This window comes from Zootoca vivipara, chromosome 15 (genome assembly GCF_965207765.1).
Source record: "Zootoca vivipara chromosome 15, rZooViv2.hap1.1, whole genome shotgun sequence".
NCBI lineage: Eukaryota > Metazoa > Chordata > Lepidosauria > Squamata > Lacertidae > Zootoca > Zootoca vivipara.
In genome coordinates, this window is record NC_142598.1 from 11,955,216 (window position 1) to 11,976,206 (window position 20,991).

The 20,991-nt window shown below is 45.6% G+C and overlaps 1 protein-coding gene across 4 annotated transcripts in view; it reads left to right on the top strand.

The window, feature by feature from the left end:
• Positions 1-20,991, top strand: part of PHC1 (polyhomeotic homolog 1) — a 33,317-nt gene that overhangs the window by 5,069 nt on the left and 7,257 nt on the right. Inside the window, exons 2-12 of one of the 4 annotated variants that reach the window (XM_035140629.3) lie at positions 8,002-8,160; positions 9,884-9,994; positions 11,618-11,695; positions 12,432-12,581; positions 13,468-13,623; positions 14,854-15,355; positions 16,526-17,313; positions 18,386-18,548; positions 19,460-19,668; positions 19,897-20,011; positions 20,494-20,602. In XM_035140629.3, coding sequence (XP_034996520.3) covers positions 8,047-8,160; positions 9,884-9,994; positions 11,618-11,695; positions 12,432-12,581; positions 13,468-13,623; positions 14,854-15,355; positions 16,526-17,313; positions 18,386-18,548; positions 19,460-19,668; positions 19,897-20,011; positions 20,494-20,602 — 2,495 coding nt within the window. In that variant the 5' untranslated portion in view covers positions 8,002-8,046. The remainder of the gene's footprint in view (positions 1-8,001; positions 8,161-9,883; positions 9,995-11,617; positions 11,696-12,431; positions 12,582-13,467; positions 13,624-14,853; positions 15,356-16,525; positions 17,314-18,385; positions 18,549-19,459; positions 19,669-19,896; positions 20,012-20,493; positions 20,603-20,991) is intronic. The other 3 variants (XM_035140631.3, XM_035140632.3, XM_035140634.3) reach the window with 3 other exon arrangements.

Here is a 20,991-nt window from a genome sequence, read left to right on the forward strand (position 1 = left end):
TTAACAGTAAGAGGAGTTTTGACAGTGGAACAGACTTCCTTGGTAGGTGGTGGGCTCTCTTTTGCTGGAGGTACCGTGTTTCCCCGAAAATAAGACACTGTCTTATATGTATTTTTCCTTAAGAAGACACACTATGGCTTATTTTCAGGGGATGTCTTATTTTTTATTACACGTCCAGCCTCTCCTCTTCCTTGGCACCCTCCAGAACTGCACCTATCACTATGTCTTATTTTCGGGGTATGGCTTATATTGCACAAATGCTTAGAAATCCTGCTATGGCTTATTTTATGGCTATGTCTTATTTTCGGGGAAACGGTAACAGAAAGTGGTTGGCCATTAGTCAGGGTCACTGTATTTACATCCTACATTGCAGATCCCTCATGAGTAGGAGAACTACTGTAGATAGATTAAATGACCTAGTTGTGGTCCAACTTTATCCTTATATTATGACGGAATAATAATTTACTACTTTACAGAGTTAACATAAAGATTACTTAGGTAGTATAAAGTCATGGGGAAAAGGAAGTACACACTCTGTGGTTTTACATATGAGGTCTTAAAATTAGGTAAATACAACCCCAGATGAACAGCAACACATTGCATACTACACTGTGTCATTATTTATTTAGCAGAAATAAAGTCAAAGTGGAAAAGCTATGTGTGAAAAACTAAGTACACCTCATGAATAAGTCACCTCAGCAATAAGTCATCATTTTCTGTATGACTTCATCAGTCTCCAGGGGCATCTTACCCATAGAGGCTAGTGGTGCGGGGAACCACGGCGCCAAGTTCTGGAGGGCGCCACGGAAGAGGTGGAGGCCGGACGTGTCGCCTCCCCACATCAGCTCGCTGCCCTCGCTCGCCTCCGCCATGCCGAGCGGCGCCTGGAGCCTCCGTCCCATTGGAGCGCTGCCCACCCGGAGGGCTGCCTCTTGCCTTTCCTATCTCCCCCTTGGCGAAGGGGCCCTCAGGGCATGGCGGCGGGAGCTGCCGAAGCGCCATAGCCCACCACGACGCGCGCTTCGCCAAACCCTTGCAGACCGTGAGGGCTGCCAGGAGGCGGCCGAGGGCGAGCCCCGGAGCCTCCGCCTCTTCCCCGTTGTAAAAAGGTGAAATGGGGTGGTGGTGCTGGAGGAATTTTTGAATGTGGGGGAGGGGGGCGGGCGCCGGAGGGATCTTTGAACCACGGCGCCAGATATCCTTGAGACGACCCTGTCAGTCTCTCCCATCCTTGTGGAGGAATTTTGGCCCACTCTTCTTTACAAGGTTGCTTCAGTTCATTGAGGTTTGCTAGCATTTGTTTATGCACTGCTCCCTTAAAGTCCCGTCATCAGAGGATGTAAAACAAGTACAGATCACACAGCTGGTTCAGTGGAGGATCCTGGTGAAATACTGGATCCTAGAGCTACTGATGGCTTACTGTCAGGGTGGATAAAAATCAATGATTTTTTTAAATGGATTTTTAAAATTCAAATCATTTTTTTTATTTGAATTGAATTTTTAAAATAAAATGCTTTTGGAGGAAAAAAATATTTCTAAAGATAGTTTTCTATTTAATTTACATTATAGTCCAAAGGCTATAATCAGGAAATAAGGATTTGGGTTTTTTTTTTTTTGAAGAATAAGGATTTGTTTTAAATTTTTCATGAGTGCTGAAACTCAGTCTAAGTTGGTTTTTTTTTTAACTTAAACTTAAACCATGTTTGTTAACAAACATGGATACATATGCTATAATGTTACTGTTTTAGTTAAATAAATTGTTTAAATTGTTATTAAGGAAATGATTCTTTTTCTTCTTCCAGTAAAGTACAGTCATACCTCGGGTTACGGCCACCTCGGGTTACGAACAACTTGGGTTACGAACTCCGCAAACCCGGAAGTATTTTCGCCGCACGCACGTTCTGTGCATGCGCAGAAGCGGTGCACACGGTTTGCGACCATTTTGGGTTACAAACTGCGACCCGGAACGGATCATGTTCGTAACCCGAGGTACCACTGTACAGCAGATTTATGGGCCACATTTGGACCAATCATACCTTGGATTATAAAGTTGTGATATACCCAAGCCTTTTGCCTGCATAGGTTGTCTCTGTGTTTTTCCCTTTGCTGTAAGCTTTGATTAAATCAGGAAACTTCTAATTAACCATACTGGGCTAATATGCTGGCTTCAAACTTTGGTGTAATATCCTGGCTTGTTCCAAAGATGATAACATTTCCTAGTTTGGATGAAGTGGGAAAGTATGGTTAATTGGAAGCTTCCTGGTTTAATTGCAGCATGTACAATAGAGCTTTGTGTGTGACAAAAGCTCATGCATATTGTCTTAATAGTCTGAGATAGGATTGTCTGAACAAGCTTAAAGCATATGTAATACTTAACCTCAAAACAGAGATTTCCCTCCCTTTGTTTTTTTCTGTTGAAGCTGAAAAACAACTTTATTTCAGTGTGTCTGATATAGTCATGATTCGGTTTCAAGTGGGGTAGATTTTAACATATCTGTTTGCATTAACTTAAGATTTCCTTTAAAACAAAAAAGTAGTGATTACTGTAATTTCTACTAAAAATAATTGAATTAAAATTTGGTTTAATTTAAATTTATTTTTAATCACTCTCTGCTGCAACCAGTGTAGTCCTCTAATGATATTTATTTGGCACATTTATATCCCACCTTTATCCCACTATGGATCTCATAGCACTCTTGAATATACAGTTTTGTATCTATTATTTCAGGCAACAAATAATTACATTAAATGTGTACTCCACAACTGGGGAGACAAAGTTCACAGCTTTGAAAATCAGGATATTAATGAACCTGTATTTGAAGCTGCAGTGACGATGCATGTGCTATCTTGGGAAATTATTTGGTTTTCTGATAAATACAGCATAGCTAGTTCTAGGAAATTGCAATATCCCTGCAATAGAATGTCTGTAAGAAACAAGTTGCAACTACAATTTGATAATCTTGAAAGAGCCACTGCTGTATGGATAGATATCAGCTTAAATAATGCTCCATGCTTTGGGCACATCTTCTGAATTTAGAGAGGATGTGCATTGGCACTTAATACCGTGTTTCTCATATTTTAAGTCATCCCTACAAAATAAGCCATGGCAGGATTTTCCTGAGTTGAAGAAATATAAGACATACCCCAAAAATAAGCCGTAGTGGTGGGAGCAGGTCTGGATGGCGCCATGGAAGAGGAAGATGCCTGTCAGCGCCTGGAACCGGCTGCTGCTGCCCCTCCAAAATGTCCAGCAGCATGCACCGCGCCAAGCGCTGACCCGGCGGCGGGACTGGCAAGAGCCGCAGCGCGCGCTGCTCCAAGCCCCGACCCGGCGGCGGGACGCAGCAAGAGCCGCAGCGCGCGCTGCTCCGAGCCCCGACCCGGCGGCAAGACCCGGCAAGAGCCTCAGCGCGCGCCGCGTGGAGCTCCGACCCGGCGGGACCCAGCAGCGTGCCCTGCTGAAGCGCCGACAACGCGCGCAGCAGCAGCCAGTTCCGGGCGCCGAGCCGCGACAGGAAGAGGAGGGACGCAGCGGGACGCAGCTACAACGACAAAAACCACCCGGCCGAGCCTTCATTGGCCGCCGCGGCTGCCACTCGCTGGTCCCTCCTCTTCCTGTCGCGCGCGCTGCAGGTCCCGCCGGTCCCGCTGCTGGGTTGGCGCTTGGCGCTGGCGCTGCTCCAAGCCCCAACCCGGCGGCGGGACGCAGCAAGAGCCGCAGCGCGCGCTGCTCCGAGCCGGGATCCGGCAAGAGCCTCAGCGCGCGCCGCGTGAAGCCCCGACCCGGCGGGACCCAGCAGCGTGCCCTGCTGAAGCGCCGACAATGCGCCCAGCAGCGCAGCAGCCGCCAGTTCCGGGCGCCGGACAGGGGAGGTACCATACTGTAATTTTTTAAAAAAAATAATAAGACACCCCCCGAAAATAAGCCACAGGCTTATTTTCTTGAGGAAAAAAAGATTATAAGACATGACTTATAATATGAGAAACACGGTATTGAGCTATAAAAGCCAGAGGTGCTGAGGTTTTCAGTCAGATCTGTACAGGTAGACTTATTAACAAAAGCTGGTGACAGCAGTCATGAAATTAAAAGACGCCTGCTTCTTGGGAGAAAAGCAATGACAAACCTAGACAGCATCTTAAAAAGCAGAGACATCACCTTGCCGACAAAGGTCCGTATAGTTAAAGCTATGGTTTTCCCAGGAGTGATGTATGGGAGTGAGAGCTGGACCATAAAGAAGGCTGATCGCCGAAGAATTGATGCTTTTGAATTATGGTGCTGGAGGAGACTCTTGAGAGTCCCATGGACTGCAAGAAGATCAAACCCAGAGGTCCCCAAACTAAGGCCCCGGGGCCGGATGCGGCCCGCACGAGCCAATTGTGCGGCCCCCGCCAACCCCCCCACCCGCTCTTACCGGCGTGCCACAGTGCGGATGCCCATCTCTGGGTCAGCACGGCGCAGAAGCTATTTCCGGTGCCGTGCCGAACCGGAAGTGCACCAGAAATTATGTCTGCACATGCGCAGAAGCCATTTCCGGCACCACCCCGCACCAGAAAAAGCGAGTGCGTGTGTGTATGGGAGCATGTTCCCCTGCCCTCCGGCCCGTCGTGTGGCTGGCGCCGGAGGAACCGGCCCGAAGCCGGGTAAGTTTGGGGACCCCTGATCAAACCTATCCATTCTGAAGGAAATCAGCCCTAAGTGCTCACTGGAAGGACAGATCCTGAAGCTGAGGCTCCAATACTTTGGCCACCTCATGAGAAGAGAAGACTCCCTGGAAAAGACCCTGATGTTGGGAAAGATTGAGGGCACTAGGAGAAGGGGACGTCAGAGGACGAGATGGTTGGACAGTGTTCTCGAAGCTACGAACATGAGTTTGACCAAACTGTGGGAGACAGTGCAAGACAGGAGTGCCTGGCGTGCTCTGGTCCATGGGGTCACGAAGAGTCGCACACGACTAAACGACTAAACAACAACAAGTGGCTGTATGATTTGGTAAAATTACGGAAGGAATTTGAGAGTTGCACAGGCTGATGTCTCATCAGTTACTCATACCCTGCTTTCTGCCACAATCAGGGTGGATAAAAATCAATGATTTTTTTTAAAAAATATTTTAAAAAATCGAATTTTTTTATTTAAATCGGATTAAGATTAGTTTTTTAATTATGTAGAATAAGGTTGTATATGTTTAATTTTTTTGGTAAATAAATTACATTAATCCATTCACAATGTCATGCTCTTCCAGAGGTTTTTGTAAGATTATTGGGCAGTTTCTCTGCCTGCAAGATATTATCACAGATGCTTGGTTTACTTTTGCATTTCTCAAAACTGAATTTGACTCAGCAGAGATCACATGCCTCTTCTTCACAGCAAAAATGTTATAACATGAACAGAGTTGAGAAAAAGACCTTAATCCTATTGTTCTACAAACCTATGAATACAGAATCAACCCCTTCAGTGCTAAGTTTCAAGAAGTTCAGTGAATAGAATAGAAACAATATTTTTCTGATTGTTTGGAGTGGACAGTATTTAAGTTTTTCATGTGTAGGCTGGGCTGACAGTCTAAGTTTCTTAAAATATATATATATTGTTTTTGTTTAGCCAAATTACTTAACAAACATGGATGTTTGTTTAAGCAAATAACATATGCTGTAATGTTATTGTTTCAGTTGAATGAATCTACTTAAATTGTTATTATTAAGGTAATGATTATTTTTCTCCTTCCTAAGTACATAAGAAAAGTTGTCCAGATACAGTATGAATGATTAACCTATTAAACTGGGGATAAAAAAAACTAATATGAAAAGTTGTTATTCTAAAAATCTTCATCTACCAGCATATTAAAGTTATACCAGCAAGAATTAGTCTTTATGTAGAAAACTATGATTTAAATCAAGCCTTACTGACTAGTGATTTAAATCGTGATTTAAATCAGTTTGATTTAAATCAAATCCACCCTGGCCACAATGCTCGTAATTAAAAACAAGTTATAAAAACAAATATTCCACCCTCAGATATGGTAAGTGTATAAATAGGACCTGCAAATGTGTAAATGAGTTATATAATGAATGCAATACTGGGAAGGTAACATTTGAATTCATTTGGTGGAGTATGTTGCTTTTCTTCCAACATTCCATGCTTCCTCACACAAATAATGAATCTTACTTGTGATGCAGGTCTCTTTGCAATGCTATGTATTAAGGCTGTAATGCTGTTAATAAGAAGATTTAATGTAATGCCAAGCTGGAAAAATCATAGCTGTTAAAACATTTGATCTTTATACTTAAGAAGGTGAATCACTTTGCAAGCCCAGTTGTAGTGACTGCCTTAAATATTTGTATCTCCTCTTTGTTCTACATCCTCTTTTATTTTAAATTTTCTTTTTTAAATAGCTAAGCACAGTTCAGAATGATGTACAATTAGCAAAATGACTAATATATGTATTACTTGGTTATACATATTGTATAAACGGTGACCATTTTGCACAGGGGTTCCATTCCTGGGCCCCCTGCACATGTTGGCGGAACGCGCATAAGGATGCCCTGCCCTGTTCCGCCCCTGTTCTGCCCTCTTCCAGGTCTAAAAGGACCCATGTGTTGTGCATCAATTGGGCACACCTAAAACGGTCACCAGGGACCCAGGTGGCGCTGTGGGTTAAACCACAGAGTCTAGGGCTTGCTGATCAGAAGGTCGGCAGTTCGAATCCCTGCAACGGGGTGAGCTCCCGTTGCTCGGTCCCAGCTCCTGCCCACCTAGCAGTTTGAAAGCATATCAAAGTGCAAGTAGATAAATAGGGACCGCTCCGGCGGGAAGGTAAACGGCATTTCCGTGTGCTGCTATGGTTCGCCAGAAGCAGCTTTGTCATGCTGGCCACATGACCTGGAAGCTGTCTGCGTACAAACGCCAGCTCCCTCGGCCTATAGAACGAGATGAGTGCCGCAACCCCAGAGTCGGACACGACTGGACCTGATGGTCAGGGGCCCCTTTACCCTTTAAAACGGTCACCAACTTTATGTGGTTTGAGACTATTCGGATCCTGGTAGTTTGAGCTGCTACAGAGAATGGGCCAAAAATACTTTTGGTATGTTTTCCTTAAAATCCAAACAATGCAAGTAAAGTGTATGCCCTTGAGTTATTCTGCCTTAAAATATTTTAAAGTATTGCAATAAACACATTTTCCATGTAAAGCTTTGAATTGTTTGGACATAGCGTTACAAGTAACTCACAATTTATGCACATTTAACTTGTGCACATTCAGCTTAACATGCTTGGCAAATCTTTTTTAAAAAAAAATATTGGAAAGGGGGTGGGTGTCTGGCGAAAAAAAGACTTTGACAATCCCACTTGCCATTGAACCAAATGTATTTTCACCATTCACAATTTTGGCTTTAAGCGCTATCGCCAGAACGAAACCCCCACGTAAGTTGAGAGTCATCTCTATACTAGGGTGGAATCTTGCAGTCCCAAGGACAGCATCCCAGGGCCATTGGATAACTATATATTTCTCACAGGGCTTCAGTGTGGGACAGTCATTCTCTCTCTGATTCCACCCTTTCCCAATCAACATCTCCAAGGGATGTGTGTTGGGGGGATTCTAGGAAGTTTATTGCATCTAAATGATACAAAACCATTCCAGTGCCCTGATACATCCCCAAAGAAGTTGAGGCATATTTCTGAGCGTGGTGCTAGAGAAAACTTCTTGGTACTTAATCCATTAGGCGGTTTTTTATGAAACTTCCTATTTGTTACATGCATAAGCCCGTATGTTGTATAAGCCCCTCAGATATTCCTAGCCCACCTTATGCTCCCTGGTGAAAAACAAAACTATGATGAACCCGTGATGAATCTGCATTGTTCTTGACTTCCATGTCTTTAAACCTTCACAGGTAACCTAAGCTGTGTGACGATGAGCTTAGGAAGGAAACGTTCCATAAGTTTATAAAGCAGGGGGAGATAAATGTTGTAATTTCTGTGACATGAGCTAACCTCCAGTTTTCTTCATCTAGGGCTTGAGACAAAGCTTCAGGCAAGGCTCTTGGGGACCTGACACTATGGAGACAGAAAGCGAGCAAAACTCAAATTCTGCTAGTGGCAGCTCAAGCTCTGGAGGAAGCACTCGCCCTCAGATCTCTCAGATGACTCTATATGAGCGGCAGGCGGTGCAGGTGGGGTACCATCTTTGTTCTTGGGATGGTTGTTTTTGGTGAAAAACTGCCCTGGAAGGTATCACCATCAGACTAGCAGTACATCGCTTTAAACTGCCGCTTAGCCAGTAGGTGCCCCGTTTATGAGCACAGGGGAAATGCTTCAGAGGCTTATCCAATGCAGTGAACCTGTAGGAGACTAGCACTGAATTGGTTATGTTCCTCACATAGAAGAGGCTAATGTGGAGAAGTGAATACCTCTCCTTATCCCAAGGGTGGTGAACCTCCAAATCACAGGCCTTATTATTTATTCAATTTCTGTTTTGCTCTTCTTCTTGAAGAAGCCCAGAACAGGAAGCAGCAAAGCAGTTGTTAAGTTCAGCATAGCTCCCAGATCAGTCTGCAAGGCGGTACCCTCCTAAGTAATCCCACCATACCTGATGTCAGGTTTGGGGCAGGTAAGTAGGTAGCTCCAAAGGAGCTATTGGGAGCTTCCAAGTGAGGGTTTGCTTGATTGGCACTGATAGCAAGCCCCACTGGATCAGCTGCACTAAGGTGTGTATGTGTTGTGGTCAGTGGCTATCTGCGTGTCCCTTTGAAGGTATGCTTTCAGCATCAGTGATGCGATTGAAACTGGCAGTGTGCCTTCACGAAGGCTCATTGCAAGCCCCACTTTGTCCAATTGCACCTGAAAATGGATATTGTCCCTCTGCAGACAGCTGAAAAGTTTGTACGTACAGTTTGAATCCAATCTGCCAGCAAATGTACTTCAAAGGGGCTCATTGTAACTGTCAGTCAGCTGATCAGTCCCTTTGAAGTTGTCAAAGTTTGTCCCCAGGAGTGGGGTGGTAAGGATCAAATCCTTTGACCAATTCCAGTTCTCCACTCCTTCCTTATCCAGTGGCCCAGGAAAATCAGTGTGGGGCATCAAACACGCCCCATGCATTGCTAGGTCCTGCTTAATATCTAATAAACCTAAGGATTATTGTGTTCCTGGCCATTCTAATTAAGTTGGAGGAACCTTTTTTAGTGTAATGTTCTGCTGTTCTACTGTTAATAAATATGTGGTGGTCCAGATCTGCTGCGATTCTACAGTGGTGCCTCGCTAGATGAATTTAATTCGTTCCACGGGTCTATTCTTATAACGAAAAATTCGTCTAGCGAATCCCATAGGAATGCATTGAAATTTTTTTTTTGCCCATAGGAACGCATTACAGTGGTGCCTCGCTTAACGAATGCCCTGCTTAACGAAATTTCCGCTTAACGAAAGCTTTTTTCTAGCGGTTGCCTCGCTAGACGAATTCATTTTACGAAAAATTCGTCTAGCGAATCGCGGTTTCCCATAGGAATGCATTGAAATTCAATTAATGCGTTCCTATGGGCAAAAAAAAAATTCAAAAAAAATCCAATGCATTCCTATGGGATTCGCTAGACGAATTTTTCGTTATAAGAAAAGACCCATGGAACGAATTAAATTCGTCTAGCGAGGCACCACTGTAATTGAATTTCAATGCATTCCTATGGGAAACCGTGATTCGCTAGACGAATTTTTTGTAAAACGAATTAGTCTAGCGAGGCAACCTCCGCTAGAAAAATCATTTCTTTAAGCGATAATTTCGTCTTTCAGGGCGTTCGTTAAGCGAGGCACCACTGTATATGCTTTCACTTATTTTGTCCTGGGAGACCTTGGGCATGTTAGGTTGTGTTCTGCTTTGTATTCTGAATTTTTTTTTTTTAATTGCAGGCGCTTCAAGCACTACAGAGGCAGCCCAATGCAGCCCAGTATTTCCACCAGTTTATGCTCCAACAGCAGCTCAACAGTGCTCAGTTACACAGTCTGGCTGCAGTCCAGCAGGTGAGACAGACTGTTCAAAAAGACAGGCGTTACCTAAAACTGGGAAGAGTGAAACAACTAGTTTGGAACAAACAAATGAGGTTTTGGATGGATAGTGCCCAAGGAGGGGATATCAAAGGACGGGAAAAGAACGTTGTACTTTCACAGTAATGGGTTTAGTGGACACTGATTATTCTGCTCTGGGAGAAAAAATGCTTATTAACTCTTGCCTCTTTAAGAGCTTATTGATGCAAGTTTTCCAATACAGGCAACTCCCCATTTGCGTGGGGATTGCATTCTGGGTCATCACATGTGTTGGCGGCGTGCATGTAAGCGTGCCCCGCCCACTTCTGGGGCTGAAAATGATGTGTGTGTGTGTGTGTGTGTGTGCAGTCATGTGTGCCTTGGTCATGCACAGAATGGTCATTGCCTGTATACGATTTTACATGCATTTTGAACTTTTCTATCTACCAGCTAGTTCACTACAAGCTGTAGCACTCCAGGTTAGTTCTGGGACACAGTTGCAGTTAAAGACAAAACTTCGCTTTTACCCCTAACATTTGGTGGCATGGCTCTTGCCGGCAGAGATCCTGCAGGAAGGTGCAGTGTGGAAAGGGATGTACCCAGTGGCTGCAGACCTTCCTTATAATTTACAAACTACCTTTCCATTCATACTCTACACATGAGTCACGAAGCAGGGCATCCCCCGCTTAAAAACAAACTTGAATTTAAAACAGTCCTCCTTTAGATTCTCATTTTCCTTTCCCTCCCTTTTATATTGTAAACGGTTCTGTTCCTGACAGGTAAGAGTTGGGGAAGGTGATAATAATTTAAATTACATGTGTTGAAAATGATCTTAAGTCTGTTCAGCATTTCCCTGAGAGGTTTTGAAACAACTTGACTCAGTGTTGTAGATATGAGCCTGAGTAGGTGTTACTTCTATGACTGATAAATGCCTATTCTGACAGAGCAGGTGTAGCTGTCAGTTGTAGCTTCTGATTAAAATACTTCCCTTCTGCTACGGGCCCATGTAACAGGTCTTGCCCAGCGCCTGCCATTGTCTTAGCAATGGCTACATTGCTTTCAAAATGCTTTTATAACAAAGTAAAGGTCTTGTCTTGCACATCACAAACTGTACTCCCAACTCCCTCACTTCGAGAAATACCAACGATTTGCTCAAACTATCTAAATAAATGGTAGCTTCAGCCTACACTGATGAAACAGAATTAGGATCTCTGGTTATTTGTCTGATTGAAGAGAGAGTATGTATTGATGGTAGGTTAATTCCTCACTACTTTTGCTCTTTGTTAAGGGTGCATTGTGGAGGGGCAAGTTTAATTACATTAATTGAAGGGTCGAGGTGGCTTACCATTGGCCCTGCGGATGCAGTACAATTCCCATAAGCTCCAAGCAATATGAGCAATAACCAGAGATGATGGGAATTGTAGTCCAGCAACATGGCGAGGCAAAGGTTAGCCACCCGTGGTATAGAGGCTGCATGTCAACTAAGCTGGAGAAATAAACATGAGGAAGATGTTAATGACCATTTTGTTGTGCTTTACCTTTTGAGGACCAGAAAACATGGGAATAATGGGGCCCTTGGCTAAATCTTGGTTTTGGAAGAATATATAATGTTTCTTACAGGCTACAATTGCAGCGAGCCGTCAGGCAAGCTCTCCAAACACAAGCACTTCTCAACAGACAGCTACTACACAGGCTTCGGTAAGCAACTAACCTGCCCTCAAATGAGTGGCCATTCCATGTCTGTGTTCTTGGAGAATTAGTTGGCTATGGATGGGTAACTTCAGTGTTGAGTTTGGCAATTTGGAACCAAGAGAGAATGTTTGCTAGTATTGGTGGAGGAGAGTAGATAGTATTGTAAGGGGGGGGGGAGAGAACGGGAGTTCCTTATTTGCAAGTGAGAAGACTGAGCAGCATCCCTAGAGGGGATATTCCTTCCTAATGATAAGGCAACTGAATGAAAGGGGAACATTAGCATCTGCAGAAGAGGGCTGTGTCTAGCACTTGTCACCTGTTGATAATAAAACTGCATATGCTGCTTTTATTTAGTGCATAAATCATAATTGAATGGTCATTGTTTGCAAGTCCATTGTTATGTTCTTCCAGTTGCTGAGGTTTTGAGAATAATTTGAGCAAAGAGGTTTTGGAGAGCAGCTGCTACACTCCCCTCCCCTGCTCCTTTTCACATAGCCTGGTAGGGCTGCTGAAAAGGGTGGGTTGTGTTCCCCACACACTTTTCTTTCAGATAATTTCTGGGCTCTTAACAAGGTGGGTTTGGGAGGGGAGCATGAAATCAGGAGTTAAAAGTGGCTGGTGGGCCTTGTTCCAGTCGTATTGCTGGAGTTCAGCCACACTTTCTTTGAAATTGTTTCTAGCTTAGATTCTGTTAATATTACTTTTCATCTACTCCCCCCCCCCACAACTTTTCACTTTACAGATTAATTTGGCTACCACATCAGCTGCACAGTTAATCAGCCGTTCGCAGAGTGTGAGTTCACCTAGTGCCACAACCTTGACACAATCGGTGCTCCTTGGTAACACCACATCACCACCTCTTAACCAGTCACAAGCTCAGATGTACCTTCGGGTAAGAGTTGTACACGTGTTGCTTTCACACATCATAAATATCTCGCAGCCCCTTGATGAATCTCCAGCTTTCATACACTCTGCTATTTTGTGCTCAGACAAAAGTTAGCAATCTCTGTTCCCTTGAACAGTTGGTTGATTCTCAATTAAGCAGATGTACTACAGGGACAGAGGCTATTTAGTGTCATTTGCAGTTTTATTTTCCATGAATCTTAAAGACCTCATGGCACTTGGTACGGTTTTATGTAATGCATTACAAAACAGATCTCTTTTAAACCAGCCTTGATAAAGTGCTCATCTGAAATACGACTCCATTTCATCCGTTTAAAATACCCTGACTTTTAATGCTTTCTCTTCTGTTCTTTAAAGAGTTTCTGGAAAGCCATCTTCTTAATTAGGCTAAATGAGAAACACACTTCTTGTTTGTACTCTCCCCTCCTCACATTTCCATCCTTGACTTTGGTTGCATATCTGTGAAATAGCAAACTCCTTTTGATCTGTTTGGCCTCAGATTATATTTAGTTATCTTGGTTACAACTTTTCAGTATGGAAAAAAAATAAGTTTTGCAGTTGATCTAAGCTAGCAGGGGTCCCTCATTCCCTTCATTCCACGCTTAACATCTGCCACACAAACCTATAGGTAACCTATGCTGCTGGCCCAGTATGGAGAAGTGGAGGTGATTTGGCTTTTGGAAATAATTAACCTGCTTTCCATCGCCTGCAAAGTGGCCATGATGGAGGAAAATGCTAAGACAGAATGACTGTCTTATCGGAGACCCTAGGCCCCATGCACCGTGATAACCTATTTGCTTGTGGTTCGCTTTCTTTCCTCCTTTTTCTCCCTTCTGCTGTTCCCATCTCCACACCACCTAACCCTCCCTCAACAGCCGCAGCTGGGGAACCTGTTGCAGGTGAACCGGACCTTGGGCCGCAATGTACCTCTTACCTCCCAGCTCATCCTGATGCCTAACGGGGCCGTGGCTGCTGTTCAGCAGGAGGCACCACCCACTCATTCTCCTGGGGTCCACACAGACACAGACCAGGTCAGTGACACCCTCTTCTGGGGTTCCCATGACCAGCCTGGCCTGCCCCAGTCTCGGGTGTGTCCCTCTGGCTCAAACATCCCATGAGAAGAACATCCCCATTCCATTCAGTCCCTGCACACTTCAGCCAGTGGCCTTCCGGTTCTTAAAACCTGGGTTCATGCTTGCAGCTGACTGAAGCTAGCTAGTCAGCTGCACTTTTTGCATTGATTGGTTATCCCCCATTGATTGGTTATGCCCTTGTATTCTCGTCCGGATGTGAAGAACACGTGCTGTTTGCCGCTTGACAAGTACTCCAGACTTAACAATCAGACTTGATGGGGCTCCAGAAACTTGAGGTGCCTGTTTCTGCATGATGAGGGTTTTTCCATGTAAAGCCGGGGTGTGCGTGTGTGTAATTTGACAAGACAGGGGAAATGCCCTCTGTGGACCTTCAGTGTTGCTTGAGCTTTGACTGTGGCTTGCCGCTTGTTACAAATCTTGCCTTCTCCTCCTCCTCTTCCTCCCCAGCATTTCTTGGAGCCTTTAGAGACATTTTGGAACTAACTTTTCTGCATCTATTTTCTATCTCAATTAGAGGCTTTTAGGTAAAAGTAATCTTTTATCCCAAAAGTACAGTAGGAGAAAGTGTATCCAAACACAGGCAATAATATACGTTAGGCCCTAGTGTGCACCAAGGGGTTGCAGAGAGAAAAGGTTCAGTTTCTTTTCTTTTCTTTTAATTTTTATTTATTTGAAAATGTGTATTTAAATCTAGATTTTTCAAGATAGCTTACAAAAGAGAACCATAAAACAAATATAAAAGGTTCAGTTTGAGGGAGCAGCCTTTCAACACAATGAGGGTGACTGCACAGGGTTGAGTTAAATGGGTATTCTTTAAGCTCCTTACAGAAAGTGCCATGAGATCTTTAATTTTTACTGAAAATGAGGAAGAAAGGAGCTGCGATTTTAAAGGACTGATCCCTTTAAAATACTAAAAAGGCTTGATTCCTCACTCCCTGTAGTACCTTGTGACACTTATTTTTGGGTGCAAGACAAAGGGTGCAGCACCAAAATAAAAGTGAACAGAGCTTTCTAACTGCTGTTCAGCATGCTCAGTTTTTTTACTGCTGGTTAAGCCAGAGTAGATACCATGGGTCTCTGCCTCTTGTAACCTGAAGCTAATGAGTCATTTATTTCTCTCTCTCTCTCCCTCTTTTTTTCTTTCTGTCTCTCTGCATTTTTCCCCAGGTGCAGAATTTGGCTGTCAGAAGTCAGCAGACCTCAGCAGCTAATGCACAGCTCCAGGCTTCTGCGCCAAAGGCTGTTTTATCCGGGAATTCCCAGTCTTCAGTACTACCCCAGGCCACCCATGCTGGCCAGACCTTGACAGTGACTCAAGCCACTTCTGGCAATGTTGGCCAGTCACTTAATCTCAGTCAAGGGGCAGCAGGAAGCAATGGCATCTCTGGGGTTGTGGCATCCTCAGTGGGGAGCCACGCTACTTCCGGGCTGAGCCAAGCAGCCTCATCCAGCCCAGGGGGCAGTTGCCAGAGGAAGGGTACTGGTGTAGTTCAGCCTTTACCGGTGGCTTCTGCTGCCCAGGCAGTGACTGTGAGCCAGGGAAGTCAGACGGAAGGAGAAAATGCAGCAGCAAAGAAGGCTGAAGCAGATGGCAATGGTCAACAGACTGTAGGCATGAACTTGACCAGGACAGCAACACCAGCCCCAAGCCAGACCTTGATCAGTTCTGGTAGGTGACGGTTCATGCTTTCCTTACTGGTGACCCTTCCAGTGACTTGACTGAAAGCTTCATCTATGTACCCCTTAACCAGGCTCACTATCTCCACAATTATACAGCCCTGTGCTGGAGGCCACAGGGCAGATTGGCTGTAATTTATTTTAGCCCATTGGTTACTTCTCGTTGGGCAGTTGGCTGTGCTCTGGAGAGGAGAAATGTACTCTCATTCACTTCCTTCATTTTGCGCTGGTGGCTTATTACTGAGATGTGAAGCATATAAAGCTGCCTTCTGCTTGTCCTTCTAGTCTGTATTGATGGGGATGCCAGCCCTTTTGGGCTTCTGGGCATATTTCCAGAGAAACTGTCATGGGCACCACACATGCCTCACAACTGTGTGCTTCCTCCCAAACCCCTAGGCCAGGCATCCCCAAACTGCGGCCCTCCAGATGTTTTGGCCTACAACTCCCATGATCCCTAGCTAAGAGGACCAGTGGTCAGGGATGATGGGAATTGTAGTCCAAAACATCTGGAGGGCCGAAGTTTGGGGGCGCCTGCCCTAGGCACCAGTTGGCTTTGGAAAAAAATGTTTTGTTTTGTTTTCTTCTTCTTCCTTTCCCCATCAAGCCTAATTGTGGGGGCAGGAGGGGCAGTTGTCTTCCTTGAGAGTGCATCTGGGGATGCAAGAATTAACCTTCCCAACTGCAATTTCCAGAAAGATCAGCCCCCCCCCCTTTGCAACAATTAGGCTTGGAAAAAGACTCCTCTGTTCGCTACATCGTACGTTTCCCTTCAAATCCAGTTGCAGAGGGGGAGGAGTAAGTGTCAAGGAAGACCTCTTTGGGTGCCTGCAGGTGCCACTTTCGTGATGCATGCGGTAGCTCTGCAAGGTCTTGGGCAGAGGTCCTGTTCAACTCTACTACATTAGTTCCTTTCCTGGAAATGCCAGAGTTTGGGCCAGGGACTTTCTGCATGCACTCTGCCCCTAAGCAACCATCCCTCCCCACTCTGAAGTGTATGCAGCTGCTTTTGCTCGCCTGCTACCCTTGTGCTCCTGGCCTTGCCCAAGATTGCAGTTTTCTTGGGGGTTGGTAGGTACCTGACCTCTTTTGCCTAAATTACTTTATAAAGCGGCGTGCACCCCGATGGCGTGTCATAATACTGTTTTTTTAAAATATGTTACAGCCACATATACCCAAATCCAGCCTCACTCGCTGATCCAGCAGCAACAACAGATTCACCTCCAGAAGCAAGTAGTGATCCAGCAGCAAATCGCCATCCATCACCAGCAGCAGTTCCAGCACCGCCAGTCCCAGCTCTTGCACACTGCCACACACCTCCAGCTGGCGCAGCAGCAGCAACAGCAAGCTCCGCCCCTGGCCCAGCAGCAGCAGGGGCCAGCGCAGGCTCAGCAGCAGGCCCCGCCCCTCCAGGGCCAACAGCAAGCCCAGACCCTTGTCGTCCAGCCCATGCTGCAGTCGCAACCTCAGCCGGTGCAGCTCCAGCAGGAGAACCTCTGCCAGGCAGCTACTAAGACACCTGTCCCCATTCAGTCGAAGCCGCCCATAGCCCCCCTCAAGCCTCAGCAGCTCGGGGCCGCCAAAATGTCGGCGTCCCAGCAGCCCCCGCCTCATATCCCAGTGCAGGTTGTTGGCAGCCGCCAGCAAGGTTCAGCCCAGGCTCAGGCACTGGGTCTTCCACAGATGAACACAGCAGTGCAGGCCCCCCGGGGTCTGCCAGCCGTAGTCCAGCCGGTGTCCCAGGCCCACACGGCATCCTCATTGTCCCAGACCTCTTCTGCCTCCTTTTCTTCTTGTTCTCCTCCTCCTCTACAAGAAGCCCCTCCACTGCTCACTTCGGGAGTCAATGTGGCCCAAGTGCAGGGCACGACCCAGGTGAAGAATACGGTTTCCTCTCCCGTCATGGCTCAGGCACAAACATCCGCTTACTATGTGCAGCCTGTCCAGTTACCTGTAAGTTGCCTCACAAGTACAGGGTCAGGAATGTTGTTGGGGGAGGGGGGCAAAATCCGCACTTGCTCACACATGTGGCTTTGGGGTATGACATAGCCCAGCTAGCCAGTATCAGAGTCATTCCCTTTACCATGTACGGTCAGGCCTGCAAAGCGTATGATCTATCTGCCATGTTTGGTGGGTGGTCTTTTTGCTTGCTGTTTTACAGTCCTCTCGTATTTGGAGACCTAGGCAAGCAGCTAAGTAGGAAGGTTATTTAGCTTTTTGTGTGCTGTTTTATGTGACTGGTGGACTGCATTTGTCTTAGTATGTTGCCTATTTCACAGACTCCCTAGTAGCCTTCGTTACCAGGAATGGACTGTAGACCCTGGTGTCCAGGTAGCATTTCCCAATCTTTTTTACAAGACAAAGGGTGAGCTGTGAAATGCCATCATCTGGATAGGGATCTTTCAAAGGTGGTAAAGCAATTGGGAAGGTTTTCTTATGGCACTTCTTGGGAGATCATAATTTGCAGCTCACCCAGTGGTTCCATCTATTATCAGGCCTTTCTCCCCAAATGACTGCATCACCTGTCTCCCCTTGGACCTTTCCCTTGGTGTTTGCAATGCCCTTTCTTTCCTGACATTGTTCAGGGTAATGGCCATTTCAGGAAGCAGATTTGGGACTGAGATAATGATGGATAGGAGCCATTATGGGCACAATTCACTAAGTTACTGCACTCAAACAACACTGCAGCTCTTGTTTAATTTAATGAAGGCACCGTAGGAAAATTTCCTGGCAGATTGTACTCACTGTAGTGCAGTTCCATTTCATATTTTCTGCCTTCAGTCACTTGAATTCTCAAAACTATTACCATGCTGTTCTAGGCCTTCAGGAATGGCTTTTGGGGGTGGGGGTGCAAGGAAATGCAGCATGAAGAAGCAGCAGATCCCTGTGGTGTGATGTCCACTTGCATCTGTTTGCATGCAGCCTATGGAGGTTAGCAGCATTTCTCTGCTTATTTAGTGTCTGGGATAGAATTATTTCCTTCCATCTCTTGGATCTGCGTGTCCCTTCCCATCTTCCCACACAGAGCAAACCACAGACTTTGGCAGTCAAGCGGAAAGCAGAATCTGAAGAGGAGAGGGATGACTCCAGTGCACCACCTTCTCTCCTGCCTGCTAAGTCGTCTCCTGTGGCAGAGAGTCCCAAAGGCACAGAAGATAAGGGGGGCCTTGGAGGTGAAGGGAACAGGGGTAAGTTCTGTTCAGTATACCTGAAGGAGTGTCTCCACCCCCATCGTTTTGCCTGGACACTGAGGTCCAGCACCGAGGGCCTTCTGGCAGTTCCCTCGTTGCGAGAAGCCAAGTTGCAGGGAACTAGGCAGAGGGCCTTCTCGGTAGTGGCGCCCGCCCTGTAGAACGCCCTCCCACCAGATGTCAAAGAGGAAAACAACTACCAGACTTTTAGAAGACATCTGAAGGCAGCTCTGTTTAGGGAGGCTTTTAATGTTTAATCCATTATTGTATTTTATATTTCTGTTGGAAGCCGCCCAGAGTGGCTGGGGAAACCCAGCCATATGGGCGGGGTATAAATAAATAAATAAATAAATAAATAAATAAATAATAGTAATAATAATTATTATGTCTGCTCCCTGTAGAGTAGATGAGTAGTTAGGCCTGGTGGCAGATTCAGGGTGGAATGTATAAATGGACAAGGATGTCCCCTGTACACAGAGCAGAATCTGGGTGATGGTGTATAACTTTAAAAGACACACATAAACCAGAGGTGAAGCTTCTGAATCTTGGGGAAAAGATTTGGACCAGGACTTGTTTTATGGCTTAAATTTCTTCCTTAAACGGCTCACAAATGCAGTCCTGTGAATGCCTTTGGTCAACATGTGATCATCTCATGTGTTTGGCATCTGTGACTCAAAGTTGACAATGAGCAGGAGCTATCCTGCCATAGTGGACACCTGCAGCTTTCTCTGCCCAGCTCTGCATGCCCTATGCAAGCCATACTGATACAGTAATGCTTGCAGTCCACAGATGCCGCAAACCAAACCAATTCCGCCTATTTTTTTTAATGTATGCAAATACATAATTTGCATAGTTGCATACAGAATTCAGATGGGTCCAATTTGTTAATGCTGATTCTGTTATTTCAGATAAATCTGAGTCCCTCCCCAGTGCCTCCCCCAATGCACCTCCAAGTGGCTCCAGCTCTGTCACTCCTACAACTGCTCCTATGCCTACCTTAGCCATGTTGTCACGCCAAACGGGAGATTCCAAACCTCCGCAAGCCATTGTCAAGCCTCAGATTCTTACGCACGTCATAGAGGGCTTTGTTATCCAGGAAGGGGCAGAACCTTTTCCGGTAAGAGGGTTCAGCCTGGGGTATTTAGGGCAGGGATTGCTCTCTTGCTTCTTTCTCTCTTTGTTCTGCCAGCATGATCCGTTTGCTAACTTGGCTTATGTTAGCTAAAGCCAGGAAAGAAATTCTACTAGTTCTGTAGTTGAAGCATGCTTAGCATCAGACAATGAATACTATTGCCCAAAGTTGCTTTCTGACGCAGGTTTTCCCCTTCCACTGTCTTGAATGCAGGTGGGCTGCTCTCAGCTCCTAAAAGAATTTGAAAAGCCCCTTCAGGGAGGTGTTCCCTCTAGACAAACTGAGAACCAGCCTAGCAACTCCCCAGGAGGGGAAAGTATTGCTGCAGGTGAGTCCCCTCTAGGGACTGTAGTCAATGAGAAGGGAAAGGGTGGGGTTAGGGTTTTTCAAGTTCTGTGTTCACATTTTTCACCTTTGTCAAACATGTGGGTTACTGAGAGCCAAGCCAAATATTACTCTTTCTTGAAAGGGTGCCCAGGGGAAAGGGGAAGGAGTGTATTGGATCACATGGTTTATACTGAAGTACTACCCATTTTATCTGTGGAATAAGGAAGAGCACCACTTCACACACTCAAAATAAGCATAGGTGAACAAGGGATGTGCTTTTGTTACACACAGCTTTGCAGAGCGAGCGGCTATTGGGGTTTCCAGTTCTTTCTCTCTGGGGAGTCTCCCATACTTGGCTTTCAACAGAGAGTTGAAACGGCTTGCTATCAAACAGACAATCTTAAACTTGCATTCTGATGTTGCTGGTTAATGAAGCTAGTTGTTTTACTAACTATTAAGTGTCTGCTTCTCTTGCTTCCTCAGAGCAAGACAAGAAAGGGAATCTGCTGAAATGCGAGTTCTGTGGAAAATATGGCCCAGCCAATCAATTCCGTGGTTCCAAAAGGTTCTGTTCTGTAACATGTGCCAAGAGGTAATGGTGCTTGGAAACTCCTCCTTGAGACTTGTTAATGAAGCAGCCATGTGTGTTTCCCTGGGGATGCCATTCCACAGATGGGAGCCACCCCTGTAAAGTCATTTTATTGCTGTCAGTGACCAGTATCAGGATAAAATCACAGAAAGGGCCTGTTGTCGCGTAGTTACATCCTGCATCTCCTTTGAGTGTGAGCACTTGTAGAAGGGCCCCAATGGACTGCAGAGGCCAGGCTGGTAGAGGCACTTGTTGAGCTACTCTGGTCTTGAAGCTTTATAGGTCAAAACCAGCACTTTGAATAGAGACTGGAAATTAATCAGTAGCCATTGCAGTTGGGCCAGAACCGATGTAATATTTTCAGATCTTCTGGTCCCGGTCTCACCACCGAA